At 24.3% G+C, this 15,426-nt stretch overlaps 3 protein-coding genes across 9 annotated transcripts; 2 read left to right on the top strand and 1 right to left on the bottom strand.

Annotated features, from left to right (window-relative positions):
- The first annotated feature begins 10 nt into the window (after positions 1 to 10).
- Positions 11 to 6,999, top strand: LOC126900190 (heterogeneous nuclear ribonucleoprotein A1, A2/B1 homolog). Its single transcript, XM_050675697.1, has 7 exons — positions 11 to 318; positions 1,434 to 1,691; positions 3,618 to 3,828; positions 4,911 to 5,111; positions 5,839 to 6,006; positions 6,100 to 6,314; positions 6,541 to 6,999. Exons 1-6 carry the CDS (start codon positions 316 to 318, stop codon positions 6,303 to 6,305), a joined length of 1,047 nt encoding a protein of 348 aa, XP_050531654.1. The 5' UTR covers positions 11 to 315; the 3' UTR covers positions 6,306 to 6,314; positions 6,541 to 6,999.
- Positions 7,000 to 8,913: 1,914 nt separating this feature from the next.
- Positions 8,914 to 11,201, top strand: LOC126903048 (histidine protein methyltransferase 1 homolog). 2 transcript variants are annotated; one of them, XM_050680972.1, is made up of 2 exons: positions 8,914 to 9,039; positions 9,259 to 11,201. In XM_050680972.1, exon 2 carries the CDS (start codon positions 9,267 to 9,269, stop codon positions 10,011 to 10,013), a length of 747 nt encoding a protein of 248 aa, XP_050536929.1. In that variant the 5' UTR covers positions 8,914 to 9,039; positions 9,259 to 9,266; the 3' UTR covers positions 10,014 to 11,201. The 2 variants fall into 2 exon arrangements, with proteins under 2 accessions (XP_050536929.1, XP_050536930.1); XM_050680973.1 differs by lacking the exon at positions 8,914 to 9,039 and adding an exon at positions 9,048 to 9,140.
- LOC126903047 (dual specificity protein phosphatase MPK-4-like) lies at positions 10,865 to 15,393 on the bottom strand. 6 transcript variants are annotated; one of them, XM_050680966.1, is made up of 8 exons: positions 15,258 to 15,386; positions 14,265 to 14,374; positions 13,335 to 13,466; positions 13,091 to 13,187; positions 12,495 to 12,581; positions 12,122 to 12,270; positions 11,871 to 11,970; positions 10,865 to 11,189 (listed from the first exon to the last, which is right to left on the bottom strand). In XM_050680966.1, the coding sequence occupies exons 2-8, from the start codon at positions 14,341 to 14,343 to the stop codon at positions 10,865 to 10,867; spliced, it is 969 nt and encodes a 322-aa protein (XP_050536923.1). In that variant the 5' UTR covers positions 14,344 to 14,374; positions 15,258 to 15,386. The 6 variants fall into 6 exon arrangements, with proteins under 6 accessions (XP_050536923.1, XP_050536924.1, XP_050536925.1 ...); XM_050680967.1 differs by lacking the exon at positions 15,258 to 15,386 and adding an exon at positions 13,695 to 13,907 and having other exon boundaries at positions 14,265 to 15,217; XM_050680968.1 differs by lacking the exon at positions 15,258 to 15,386 and adding an exon at positions 13,705 to 13,907 and having other exon boundaries at positions 14,265 to 15,216.
- Between the last annotated feature and the right edge of the window lie 33 nt (positions 15,394 to 15,426).

The following is a 15,426-nucleotide window of genomic DNA, read 5'->3' as shown; positions in this document are numbered from 1 at the left end:
ACTATTTTAATATGCACAAGATGCATCTTCTCTGATATTTTTCATGACGTAGACGGCAGCTGAAAGTCTAAATATTTACTATTTGTGTTCGACATAATATATACAGTTCCGTTATAATTGTTGTTTACTTTTTGCTACTATCATTGTGATCTACTTAATTTGTATCATTTTTAGAAACAAAATATATTATTTATTAACCTTTGACATAGTCAGTCGTAAGCAATTGTTTTCATTTGTACTTTTCTTTGGTACATCTAAATTGCTACTCATTATTATTATAACACCTTGTGTTTTGTTGCCGCATCAGCTTACATAATGGTAAAATAACTTTATATATTTATTTATTTAATAAAAATAATTTATTTTAAGTATTTTTATTGAGATTTTTTTTATAGTAGTATCTACATTTTTATGTAGACACATTATGCTATTAAATTTTTAACAGCATATTTTAATTTAGACAGAGTATATTATGCAGGCATTTCTAATAAACTTTATTGTATTTTTATATAATTTTTAGTAATTAGTATAAGTTTGATATTTATAAATTTGTATTCAAATAACTTGATATTCTATTAAAAAATAATTTTAGACAAAGTAAGTATATTAAAACCAATAAATGACACAGGAATATCCGTTTGATATAGACAACCACTCAATTTCTCATAAATAAATATATTATTAAAAAAAATTGGTTTTAAGGTATAAATGTGACTATTTATATCCTTGAGCATTATTGAGCCTCTCCCTAGTCTATTTTTTAAAATCATCATAACTTCTAATGAATTGGTCCAAAAGTTGTTATTGATCCATAATTTTCTTAATTAGATAATTTCCTATTTTATAAGCTAGTTAAATATGTAGATTGCTATTTAAAAAAAATTTAATTTACATTCTAATAAGTTATAGAAGATGATGTTAAAGAGTAATTAATAGCTGATAAATTAAGAAATATACAGAATGATTATTTTTTGGTTTCTTTTAATGCCATGTTTTTCTTAATTTATAAGCTATAATTTGATTTGTAGAATCATCCCTTATAACTTAAAGGGATGTCAATTTTATTTTTTTAAATGGCAACTTACATAACTTGCTAACTTATTTGATAAATAAGTTATTAACAATTTAAAGATATATCTGAAGGTGAGAATGGATGCAGTTGATGGTGTAAATATGAGAAAACTTTTAGAGTGCTTGGCGATAAATTGTTATCCATCAGTCATTTTCCTAATTACATTATTATCTAATAAATCAAGATATATATGTAACTAAAAAAAACATTTTTTCAATATTGTGTTTATTTTGAGAATTAAGTAGTTTATGATAAACTAAACACTATATGTATATATTATTGTAATTTTATAATAGATTTTAATTAATTATTCATCAACATAAATTTGAATGCCTAAATATTAATGAAAATTTTTTTCCAGAGAGAGCCAGAGCATCTTCGTAAACTTTTTGTTGGTGGTTTAGATTATAAGACAACTGATGAAAATCTTAAAAAATATTTTGAACAATGGGGTGAAATAATGGATGTTGTTGTTATGAAAGATCAGCAAACCAAACGCTCTAGAGGATTTGGTTTTATAACTTATGCTGCAGCTCATATGGTTGATGATGCACAAGCAGCACGGCCACATAAAATTGATGGGAGAACAGTAGAACCTAAAAGAGCTGTACCTAAATCTGTATGTAAAATAAAATTTATTTACTTTAGTCAATTAATCAATTAATTTTTTTTTTATATTTCACTGTGCGTTTTTGCTTTAATGTTGTCTTTTGCTTGTTAATTCTATATACTTTAAAATAATATATTTATATTATTATATAATAATGAATTGAAAATTTTACTATATTAAATTTTTGAGTAATTTATAAAATAAATTAGAGCCAATTTAACAAATCATATTGTTGTAAAAAAATGTTAAAAGTTTGGCTGATTTCAAGACTTTTTCAACAGTCATATTTATGTATCTATTTTTTTATTACTTAATAATCAGATATTTAATATTTAAAGAGTTATTAATGTTTAGTATAAACACATAATTAAAAGGAAAAAATGATTTATTCAAAATTATGCTGCATTTGTTAAAACTGGATGTGTTACTCTTATATAAATATATTTAGTTATACAGCAAAGAAATGTTATTATACTCCCATAGTTTGTTATATTTTAGTAAAGATAGAAATGTTTGGAAATAGGATATATATTTAAAAAAAGTTACATTAAAAATTATCTTTGTTCAATTGCCATACCGTGTATATCTAAAATACTACCTACATTTTCAAATATGTAACTATAAGTTATTTAATGTAAAAATTTCAATAACTCCTCTTCTTGTTAGACTGTTCAGTGAATATTAACTACATTTTTGTTATAAACTTAAATAAAAATATAGTTTTTTTACAAAATAAAAATATCAGTAAGGGTAATTGGTTGATATATACAGATTTAATTAGAATATTTCATTTCATTTTATATATATATATACAGGTGTGCCAAAAGAAAGTTCACATTTGCCATAAGTAAGTTCACACTGATGTTTCAACGTTTATTTTAAAAAATATACGTTATAATTACAATAAATGCTCAAAATTCTTGCCATCATTATTTAAACAAGTTTGTAGACGATCAGGAATGCTACGGATTACATTTTTGAGCATAGTTGGATTCAATTCCAAGTTTGAAAAAACCTCTTCAATTTTCTCTTTAAGCTCCTCAAGGTTTCGCGAAGGTCGGCTATATACTTGATCTTTAATATAACCCCACAAAAAAAATCGAGTAGTGATAGGTCTAGGGACCTCGGGGCCACTCTAAGTTGCCCCGACGCTCAATTACGCGATTTTGAAACGTATCATCTAGGTACGTTCTCACCGCATTAGTGTAATGCGCTGGAGCACCATCTTGTTGGAAATAAATTCTGTTGAAAATATCTTCATGAACAGATTTGAAACCAGGAACAAAATACGTTTGTAACCCAACCCAACCAACAATGTTTAACAAAGATTGATAAAACGATCTCTAGATGTATAACAATCGAACAAGTAATTAGCTTCGTTGCCATGATAATAGTGCTTGTTGGAGAAACGAGTTTTACGCATCAGATGCATGGAAGCGGTGGAGGTTGGGCAACAGCGGTGCATTTACTGCACTCAGTAGTATGTTTAGATAATTTCGCAGCATTTATCTGCACGATTTCAACAACAGATGGCGAGTCAGACGGGTTTTTTGATTGAAAAAGTGGAAAAAAATCACGTTTTTTAACAAATCGCTTCCTGTTACTAGCCACTACATTCAAAATTCGGGGGGTTATCCATCTTAATTTTAATTTTACTTAATAATTTATGAATTTTCATAATTATTTTGATGATTTAAAGCAATTTTGTAGTCACAATTTCTTGTAAATAGTATGCTTAAAAATCTGTACCAGGTAAACAAAAAAGTGTGAACTTTCTTTTGGCACACTCTGTATATATATATATATATTTTATTAGATTAATTATATTTAAAAATATAATATTTACAATATTCCAATTATAAAGGGTCTAGTTTGAGTATTTACCATAGTAATGTATTTGGAAAAATCATTCATATAAATGACATATCTTTTCAGGATATTGGAAAACCTGAAGCTGGAGCTACTGTTAAGAAATTATTTGTTGGTCTATTAAATGATAGTATTACAGAAGATGATTTGAAAGAATATTTTGCTTCTTATGGTAATGTTACCTCAGCTGCTTTAGTTGTTCATAAAGAAACTGGGAAAAAAAGAGGATTTGGTTTTGTAGAATTTGATGATTATGATCCAGTTGACAAAATCTGTTGTAAGTTAACCTAAATTAATCTTGAAATTATAGTATTATTTTACACTAATATCTGGGGTACATTTAAAGTACAATTTTTTTAAATTTTTAAATAACTTGTAGAAAAAGCAAAAATTTTGACAATATGATCTTGGTTTCTTTTAAAAGATAAACTCTTCTTGTTTTCAAGGAAACTTAAATCATATTGTCTACATATTTAATTTTTCTATAGTTTTTAGGTACAAATATGGATGCAATTTCATTTAATTTAGCAACACTTACAGTCTGGTGACTAGTGGGGCACTTAGTTATTTTGACCACCTCTCTATCAATTGAGTTAATATTCGGTTACATAGCAATATATGTATTTTCTGCACATTTTTTATTCTCTCACATACACAGTGCCACCCCCATATTACTGTCCTGTTTGCTCTTCAGCAAATATTTGACTTGTGTGTAACTTGTCGTCCTGTGATTCTTACACACCTTTCTCCATTACATTTTGGTTTTGCCATATATCACACTTCGCATCTAGTTTTACACGACCATTCATCCAATATCCTTTCCATCCATCTATCATTCACCTCAGCTACAAACAATCCAAACTGATAAGTATTCTTTTAATTTTTGTTTAATTTACATAACTTATTATATCACTGTCCAAATTATTAGTACTATAACAACCATATTTTATTAATTCCTTTGATATTTATAGCAAAACATGCATTACTGCTTTAATCATTGTTGAGTGCCTTATACAGTCCACTCTCCTTTTTCATTCCTACAAATTCTTCATAGCTTCAAATTATATCAACATTACTGCTCCTACATATTTTCTATCCAACTTTATTTGTAAATCAACTAGCAATAAATTATACAATTGTAGTTATTTGAAAAATAAAAAATTAATTTCCATTTTTGCATATTGGTTTGCTTAGATCCTAGTCTCGTACATAATGTATTACAAATGATAAAATGTAGATTTTTCATCAATTAGTGTAAAAAAAATATATATTTATTACATTACTGTAATTATTTAGATAAATTTTTTTATTAATTATGATAGACACAGTGTTATTACAATAATTTATATTTAATTGCAGTAAAAGGATCTCATATTATCAAAGGGAAAAAAATTGATGTGAAAAAAGCATTAAGTAAAGAAGAAATGGCAAAGGTAAATGCTCGAAATCATAACTCGTCTGATAATTGGGCTGGAGATAATCGTAATGCTTGGGAACCTACAATGAGGCATTTTGGCGTTAGAAGTCACCCTTCTAATAGTAGTGGAGGATCTTGGAGAGGTACATAAGTTACTAAATTTTGACAATAAAGAAATCAAATGGTGTATTTTTAAATAATAACCTCAGATTTAATTTTTGATGCTATATGATATTTGTTATTTCTTTTATCTTCTTATTTATATTATTAACAGTATTATATCAATGTTTAATAGGTCAAATGATGTAACCCTCACTTTTTTTTTAGATTAAAGTTATAGTAGAAATAATAGTTTAGAAGTAAATACATATTTCAGCTGAATATTTTAACCACAAATAACTTATTCCGACTTATATTCAAGCAGAAATTAGAATTTATTAGATAAGATATATATGCTAGGAGAATGATGATCATACTATCAATACAATAAAACCATAAAAATAACATTTTGAGATAATTAACTTTAAAGTTTTGATCTCTCATAAAGTAACATGTGCATTACTATTTCTTGTTTTTAAAATTATATTTATTATATCTTAGATAGTGCATTATTGAATAGAGAATAATAAACTATACCCAAATATCAAAATTCATGTATATTTTAAATATGTCTATTACATTAACAATGTAATATGACAACTAATTAAGATAGAATTTCTCAATTAAAAATTTGCACAACAAGGATAATTAACTAATTTAAATGATAACATGTATACAAGTGTCTCAACAGTTTTTGATTTCTTTCATTTATGAACAGTCAATTATAATGTGTTTATTTTACTGAATAATTTTTGTATCATTGCATTATAGGATCTAATGATCCTGATCCTTGGGAGTCTGGTCCTATGTCACATTCTCGACATTGGAGTGGTCCATCAACTAGTGCATGGGATGATAATTTTGGCAGTAATTATCCACAAAGTTTTAGTAGTGGACCCATTCGAAACAGTGGAACTTCTAGACCTGCACCTTATAGTGGTAAAAAAATTTACTTTTCTTAAATATAATTTATTTTCAAATAAATTTTTATTTAAACTAATTGTATAAATAATAATAATTCATTTTTTTTAGGTAGTCTTGATAGCAGATCTAGTGATTTTAATAGAGGATATAGTAGCAGCAATTTTGTTAGTGGTGGAGGTGGTAACATTGAAAGTAGCCATGCTAGAGGTTCTCCCCGAAGTAGGGTTGGCCCTGCTAGAGCTTTGAGACCCCCTGTAACTCATGTTAGGGGTAGTAGAGGAACAATTGGACGAGGAGGAAGAGGAAGATACTGAATATATAAGGTAACTGAACTAAATATTCCTAATAGTTAATTTAAACTACAACTTAAATGTGTTTAAACTTTATTAAAAGATTATTGAATTAAGATTTAGGGCCAATATTACAACATAGTATCTTAAATTAATAAAGTATTTAACCTAGTTTGTATTACTGGCTTTAAATAATAAGAAAATAGTTGAAAATTTGGTAAACATTTTACTGATTAAATGTTTTTTTATTTGTTCACAGGTTAAAAAGTTTTAACTGCCACAAACAGTTGCATAAAAAGCTTGGGTCAAGAGAATTCAACCCACAGAAATTTAAACTTATGCTGGTTATCAGGAATATTTACATCTTTAATTTATTCCACGGTTTTTATTTCCCTATAGAAGAGAGTTCTTTTTAGGATAAAGATGTGTGTAATTTTTTTTTCTTTCTCTTCATAAAAATAAGTACAATTGATTGCAGTATTATTCAAAATGTTAAGACTTCCAAGAATTACATTAGAACTGTGTAAGTTAAGTTAAAATAAATATTATTGTCAATCAAAGTTTAACACGCTAGAAATTAAGACATTTAAGACCTTTTTATCTTACTTTTGTAATTAAAATATTTTAATAGAATAATTTAATAATTACACTATATAACTTTAAACATTAGATGTAAAGATGACTCTAAGAATATACAAACGGTTTAAAAATTTTATATTGTAATTTAAAAGATCTTCTTAACAATTTATTTTACTTATAGTTATGATTTGGTTATACTAATAGTTTAAATCATTAAATTGTATAACTTTCTCCTCATTATAGATGAATTAGATTAGATAAAATGTTGAAAATAATAGAAATAATTTCTTTTCTATTCATGATGTGTTATATATTAGTGTACATATTGTGTGTACTATAAACTTTAAATATTTAATTTGAAGAAATTATTTAAAATTTGTAATTAGGATTTTTTCAATTGATAAAATTTATTTTCAATATAATTAAACCAAAGACTCATTATTGTCTTATAAAAATTTCATTTATATCTAATATTAATAAGGTGTGCTTCAGAAAAATTAATTAAAAATTATGTATTCATGTAATTGTATTTTATTAATCCTTTTATTTAATTTCTTGATAATGAAGTTAAGCTTCCTTTATATTTAATATTACCATTTATCCTCAAACTTAGTCATTTTTTAAGAATAAGAAATAAAAATAATCTTACATATTGAAACCTATTTAAAACTGTATTCTAAGGAATTAAGAGATTTTCAATTCTGAAATTTTATAAATAATTTGATTTTTAGTACAAAAATTTAAAAGAGTTAACATATATTAAAATTAGTTGCTACGGTTTATAAATTAATAAAATTACACAGAATAATAATCTTAATAATTATAATCTATGCATAGAAATAAATATTTTTTCAGGTCTTTTAATTGATGTCACTTTTATAATTTATATTTATGACTATTATTTATAAATAGTTTTTCCTTTAATCATTTGAAAATTTTGTGTTTAAAAAAAAAAAAAGGAAAAGTTAGCAATAAACCTAAATTGAATAATGGATCTTTTTTATGCAATTAAGAGCAGATCTAGATTTTTTGGGGGGTCGGGTTAGGTTTTTTAAATAAAGCGCCCTACTTATATATTTTTACCTGAATAACTTTTATTTTAAAAATATTTAACTACTAATATTTTTTTATAAAAAAGTTCTTGTATATTATCATACTTATATAATAAAAACAAACTGATATATTTAGAAATATTAATAATACACGCCATATTTCATTGACTCCCAGAGAGAGGGCAGCATATACCATTGCACCTCCTTTCGTGTCACTAACAAAGAAGCTAACGCAATCATACAATCCTAACTACCAAATTCTTTAATTTGAATTTGAAAAAATCGGTCCAGTGAGAGCTGAATTAGTGGTAACAGAAACAAAAAAAAAAAATAAACACCTCATAGTAAAATTATAGAAACGTTTTACAACAATGATTTTAATCTGTCATGAATAAGGAGCATAATGAAACTTGTACACAACTTTTTGTGGAAATTGGAAACCTCTTTTACATAGTTTTCCTAAGGATACACTAAAAATGTTGTTTAAGTAATTAGGGCATTATTTGTTTCTGGACTCGATAGAAAATTGAAGTCTGCATATGATTATTACCATATTATCGTGGGGTATACATAATATACCTATTTGACATAATAAGTCAATTATGTAACAATTTTGAAACAATCTGAAAATTTGTTTATTATTATTATTTTTTAATTACGAATTGGATTAATTAAGATTAACTTCATTACTAAACTGAAAAAGTATTAATTTTTCAATGTGTATTTTTTTTATTGACTCCTTAATAAGTAAATGTGTAAATCATATGTATTTCATTATCTTATCATTGTTACTAAATATTTAGACAACTTTTAATATATTAAGTATTTGAATCTCGGTATAAACTTTTATCTAAACAAAATTATCCAAAAAATATTTATTTTTTATGTTATGTTTTACGAAACGCTGTATTGTAGAATAATAATATATTTCTACTAATTTTTTCCCAAGTATTATTAGAAATTACATCGAAGCAAAATGTGATAAGTTATCAAATTATTAAACAAATGTTAATGTTTTTGTTACAAAAATCCGAATTAATAAAATTATTCATGATGAAATATGTTAAATTATTAACTATTTTTGCTATTATAAAACATTTGATATGAAATTGTATTACCTTTTTATAGTATGTAATTAAATTTGTACACTTATTGTATTTTAGCAGTTAAAAATCAATAATTTTTAAATTTTCATTTATAAATTGACTTTATTCAATTTTTCTTAAAAGTTAGTTTTTTATCATAAAATATAATGTTAAAGTTTAAATTAATTAAAAATATTGTGTAGTTTAAAATATACAGAGATACTTATAAAATATTTTGTTTTATTATCTTAAATTTTTCAGTTTAAAAGATGTTTAAGTTTAATTTTAATAATAAAGTGTCAAAATGCTCAAATTTGGATAAAGAAAAACAAGAACTGCTAGAAGCTGAGGAATTACCATTTCTTAGTCTTAATACTGAAGAAGTTCCATTCAGCATTTTAACAGTCGAGAACTACATATTTAAATATGCATTAGAGAAAAATGATACATATAATTCTGATCTTGTTCCTGGCGTCTATGAAGGTGGATATAAACTATGGGAATGTTCTGTTGACATTTTAAAATATTTATGTAAAAATGTTCATATTTTAAAAGAGAAGTCAGTTTTAGATTTAGGGTGTGGTCATGGTCTCCTAGGTATTTTAGCTCTAATTTCTGGTGCCAGGAAAGTAGATTTCCAAGATTATAATAAAGAAGTTTTAGTTAACATTACTATGAATAATATTATTCTTAATAATATCAAAAATGTAACAAAATGCAAGTTTTTTTGTGGTGATTGGGAATCTTATAATTCTTTAAATGAAGATAAATATGATCTTATCCTTACTTCTGAAACCATATACAATGTTAATTCATATGATAAGTTAATAAAACTGTTTAAAAATAAGTTAAAACCCACTGGATTTATTTTGTTAATAGCTAAAAACTACTATTTTGGTGTTGGTGGTTCTATAAATGAGTTTTTAAATGTTTTAGAGTCTTTCAAATATCATGTTGAAACAATTTGGTCAAGTATTGATGGTGTTAAAAAAACATTGTTAAAAATATATATGTAAATAATATATGCACTCAATATATAAATGATAGATACATATATAATAGATTATCATCTTATTATTTTTAATAATTGTATTTTGAAAAATAAAATACTTTCTACATATTTTTACTTATTTAATATATCCAACAACTCTTCAAAATAACTAAGAGAAAAATTGCCCCCCAAAAATGTAAAACATTAAATGTGTGACAATATAATGTCACCATAGCACACCTTTTATCTACACTTAATATATATTATTTTAGGATATGAAAAATTAATTTCGCCATCACAAAAATTATATTCTAGATACTCTTAAAACATTTATATCTGTCAAAAAATAATAAAAATTCAATAAAAAAAAGTAATTATATACAACAATTTTAGTAATATAACCAAAGTTTTCATAACATAAATAGAAAAAATGTATTATTCATTTCTTCAACAATCCATGATATGTATAATCATACTCGGGCAGCATAATTATTTGTGTTAGTGTCATAAAATTTAAAATATTCACAATATGTATTGTAAAATATTTAATTTTTGCTAAGTATTTCTAATTATATTATAAATTACAAAACCACCAAATACTTATTCATGAAAAATTAATTTTTTCATTTAAGTGATATTAGGAAAAATGTACATCCCTCAATATTCTAGATTTTGAAAACTGTATAAATTGTATAATGTAGATTTAGTAATAATTTTTTTTTATTAGATAAGGGTTTAAAAAATTGTTCCTTGGATATTCAGGAAATATTTTGCCTAAGTATGTTAATAATAATTATTATACTAACTCGAATCGTTATTTATTTAATAAACATTTTCATACACAAATATACAAATGTATAATACACCAATATGATTTTAAATTGTAAATTGAACGTTTTGTAAAAAACCACTATGGTCTACTTTAGATGGTATAAAATAAAATGCTGGTGATACTTTAGCACCACACTGACATTGACAACCCATAGTCCAACTATAGGACCCAAGTTTAGAATGACATTTAGGGCAGTTGATTTTACCATTTGCAGACTGAGTTACAGACATCCAAGACAAAGGTTCAACAAAGTAAGTAGAAGAACATAATTGAGATTCTAAGAAATTTGTAGACAACTTTGAATCTTTCCATGAAAGTTTTTCATTTGCAAAATGTGGTAATAGATTTGATTGTAATGCTAGTATTCTTCTACAAATAAAATTATTTTGTTTAATATTAATTATTAATATCTAAAAAAAAAAAGTTAAATAAATTTAATTTTACAAAAATCGCCTATCAAATTTAACTTTCCTTAACATGTATTGTAAAAAATAATTTGTCATACACTTTACTAGTTTTGAAAGTCATCAGAGTTTAAATTCCTATAAAATATGAAAAAAACTCTTTGTTTTAAAGTTTGTAAACGTGTATATAGAGCCAGAATTCAATTTTTGTAAGACATAAAAAAAAAATTCTACATCTTATGAGAATAAAATCAAAATTTAACAATGTAAATTTGAAAAAAATTTTGGGTAATCAATGAATAGACCTTTGTTATGGATACAAGCCGGTTTGAAAACTTCATAAAATGTCCTTTAATTAACCAATTTATACAAAAAATTTATACATGAAAAATCTATTTGGGATAAAATGAATCTTTTAAAGAATAATTTACATTTATAATGAGAAAATACCTGTTGGTTATATTATGTTATTTTCTATATCTACTAATTACATTATCTTAATATTTTTAAATATTGGTGAAAAGTACTATAACATTATTCAAATGACTACTTTAAAAACATTGTTAAGTATTTATTACTTCAAAAGTTTAAAAATATTTATAATAAATTTTAAATATAATTGTGTCATGAATTTTTTAAATTATACCTGCATTTTCGACATCGAAAAACTTTTGGATCTGGTTTAGCTGACGTTAAAGAAGGATCTTTTTTTATTACATCTATACAATCTTGTGGTAGTATTTTAACTAAAATATCAAAATGTAATTTAATGCAAAATATTTTATAGTAACAATATCATAAATATATTTTAATATATATATACAGAGTGATTATTTTTATTGTAAAACTTATATTCACTAATTTACTTATATTTTATTTATTTTCATTTAAATTAACCTTTTTTTACTTTTCTGGCTGCTATCTTTAGTCTGTACATTTTATATTGCAAATTATCCTTATTGATTTTCCAATTTAAAATTTCATACAGGCTAAGTTGAGCAAGAAAACCTGTATTAGGTGAAACATTTGGTTTTATACATTTGACTCTAAAATATAATTACAAATTAATAACTTGACGAAAAATGAGTTTATTTAAAATAATATATAATTTTAATTAACTTTTGAAAGGCAGTAACTCAAAAAATCAACCATAAAATTATATGGTATTTAATTTTAACTTTTTTTTTTCAATTTCTAAAAAATTTCAAAAATCATCACTGTCTTATTTATTTTAAAATGTTTTGAATTGATAAACCAAAAATTATATTACTTTTTATGAGCTTCACCAAAACTTATTTCATATTTTTTCATTAAATAAGCTATGACTATGGTTGAACTTCTAGAAACTCCAAAATAGCTATAAACAAAATAACACATACNGCTATGACTATGGTTGAACTTCTAGAAACTCCAAAATAGCTATAAACAAAATAACACATACTTTAATTATATAATATAAAGTATTATTAAGGAATACTTAAAACTTAAAATATTTTATTTTATATGAACATAAAAAAAAGTTTGATTCTTCAAGGTACAAGTTTTTAATTGTTTATATTTTAAAAATTATAACTGTGATGTGTACTATGTGTAAAACCAATAAGTTATAGTTTTTAAAATTGACACTTTTATTAGTGTAATCAAGGCTAATTAAGTATGGTTGTTCATTACTAAATAGGAATTAATATCTAAGCTTTTATCTGAATAACAAGGGGTTAGGGTTCAATTTCAAAATTAAAATAATTTTATGACTAAAATTAACCATATGACTATTTATAAACTTTATGAAGTATAAACATAAATATACACATTTTTTCAATCCTCTTATATTTAAAAAATTAAAAAAATGTATTATAACATACTGACCAATGAACAAGAACTGAACTTTTTTCAATACCGTCCTTGATAAACTGGAATGTACTATCAAAATGACTTAAAAGATCTTCACTTTCCAAGTCAGTTACTGTAAAACAAAACATAATTATTAAACACATTAATGTTTTTTTTTTTGCTTTATAGCTGAAAAGGTATAACTTTTTTTCATAAATTTATTATTAATTAAAGTAAATTATTTTTACATAATTAATTTTAAAAATTCTCTATTTTTTACCTTGAATAAATTTTATATGAATATCTCTCATATTAGTGATACTTTCTGGTAAAGGACAAGAATCAACAGTAACTATAAAATTAATATTATTGCTTTTCAAAAAAGATAGATCCATAGCAGCAGATAAATTTCCTAAAAAATATATGTATAAATAAAATGTACACATGTAACTAAAGAAAAAAAAACATTTTGTATAGTAATGGATAGTGCAGAAGAAAATAGATATTTCAGCCGAATATTTTAACCAACAATAACTTATTCCTACCTATATTCAAAGCAGAAATTAGAATTTCTCATCAGCAGGAATGTAAAAAAATATATATTTTAAAAGAGTTACACTATTAATTGATAATATCATACTATTCCATACAGAGGACATGTTGTGGTGCTATGAATCATTAAGTCACAGTCTTAGTGCTGATGTTCAGCTGCGCTGTTTGTTGTTGATTCACAAATTGGTGACCATAGAGGACCTTTAACTGTAACTTACAACGTGTCCCCTTACCCATAATGAGGTTGTGTTAAATCAACAACTGCTGTACAACATATTATGAAATCATTGTATGGTATATCCTACACCAAATCGTTGAGATAAGGTTAAAGAGATGATCAATAAATATAAATAATTTAGGTTTCATACTTTAGTTTGGTCATGGTAATTTTTTATTTATTAGTAAATAAAGCATTACAGTAAAATATTAATATTATTCCAAAAACCAAAATAATTTTATTTTGACTATTAAGTTTATTGAACATCATTATAAATTATTAAGACAAAAGTGGATTGATGTTTTTTTTACTATAATCAATTTTTTAAATCAAAACAAGAAATATGAATTGGACATGAGTCAGATTATTACACACTAAAGTATCAAAAAAAAAAAAAATGATATTGTAATGCTGTAATTTTAATAACAAATATAACTGTACCTAGCCACAACTTATCTTCAACAGCAATAACTGATTTTGGTCCAACATCAAAATCATCTCTACACAATAAACTGGACATTTTTATGTGTGAAATAAATGTCTACTATAATCTTAAACATTCATTATGATTATATAACAATAAAATAAAAATCTTTTAGTTTTTTTTAATCATATCTAAATGTATTTTAGTGATCTAAGAATACATATTCAAACGGATATTCGAATTATCAATTACAATTATCACTGTTTAATAAAAATAATAACAAGTAATGAACGTAGATAAAAGAGAATACTAAAGAAAACTCAAATGAGCATATTGATATAGGTATACAATGGGCGTGCTCAAGACATATCGGCGAGACAAGTGTCTGTCAAAAGCGTTGTTTTTGATATTTATTTTCAAATAATATTAAAAAAGTAAAAAATTAATCTAAGAGTTAAAGGAATCTATGATTTTGCTCAAGATAGTAAATATCTTAGATAGGTATCGAGTACTCAGTTTTATTGAAAATTGTTGAATTAACAGTTATCCCATTTACCCTTATATAGAGCGGAATACTATAGACTATTCGTGCCACAAAAATAACAATTGTTTTATCACCCACAACGGAATCAAATGATGCATTTCTCTAGTTAAATATGGGGTAGTAATTTCGATTATATTTTGGAATAAAGATATCGGTTTCTTGAGTTTAAATTGAGTAACTTTCAAACAAGTATTACTGTTGTCAATCGATGTACTTCATTTACATCACTTATCAACCAAAATTAAGACCCCTAAGAACAATAATATTGTTATAGCACTTATATAATTATTTTCTGTAAAATTTATCAGAACTCTTTAATTTATTAATTATTCCTTTTACATAAACAATAATTTTAATATTTAAAATTTAAATAGATCCTATTTTAAAAAAAAGTTCACTTAAATATTACACCAACAAATTTACGAATTAATTTTTTCTAAAGAAAAGAATTCAATATTTTGATTACAATTTTAAGATAACGTCGACTTTCTCTAAACAGTCCCTTGAAAGCTGAATAATTTTCACTATAAATGATATCTTATATTAGTAATTAACAATCCGATAGGAATACATCTAAAATTATTTCTCAGTTGCATTATCGTGATGTAAAAATTATATATACAACGCATTTGATA

Source organism: Daktulosphaira vitifoliae, unplaced genomic scaffold (genome assembly GCF_025091365.1).
Source record: "Daktulosphaira vitifoliae isolate Bord-2020 unplaced genomic scaffold, ASM2509136v1 Scaffold_3, whole genome shotgun sequence".
Taxonomy (NCBI): Eukaryota; Metazoa; Arthropoda; class Insecta; order Hemiptera; family Phylloxeridae; genus Daktulosphaira; species Daktulosphaira vitifoliae.
The sequence above is the reverse complement of the archived record's forward strand: the minus strand, read 5'-3'. Positions and strand labels throughout refer to the sequence as shown.

Excerpts from the sequence above, each read along its gene's own strand:
- LOC126900190 (XM_050675697.1), top strand. Across the intron at positions 3,829-4,910 it reads TCCAGTTGACAAAATCTGTT|TAAAAGGATCTCATATTATC; the intron begins GTAAGTTAACCT and ends ATTTAATTGCAG. Across the intron at positions 5,112-5,838 it reads TAGTGGAGGATCTTGGAGAG|GATCTAATGATCCTGATCCT; the intron begins GTACATAAGTTA and ends ATTGCATTATAG.
- LOC126903048 (XM_050680972.1), top strand. The coding sequence starts at position 9,267 with ATGTTTAAGTTTAATTTTAATAATAAAGTGTCAAAATGCTCAAATTTG.
- LOC126903047 (XM_050680966.1), bottom strand. The coding sequence starts at position 14,343 with ATGTCCAGTTTATTGTGTAGAGATGATTTTGATGTTGGACCAAAATCA. Across the intron at positions 13,467-14,264 it reads TGAAGATAAGTTGTGGCTAG|GAAATTTATCTGCTGCTATG; the intron begins GTACAGTTATAT and ends TATATTTTTTAG. Across the intron at positions 12,582-13,090 it reads AGTTCAGTTCTTGTTCATTG|CTATTTTGGAGTTTCTAGAA; the intron begins GTCAGTATGTTA and ends TTTTGTTTATAG.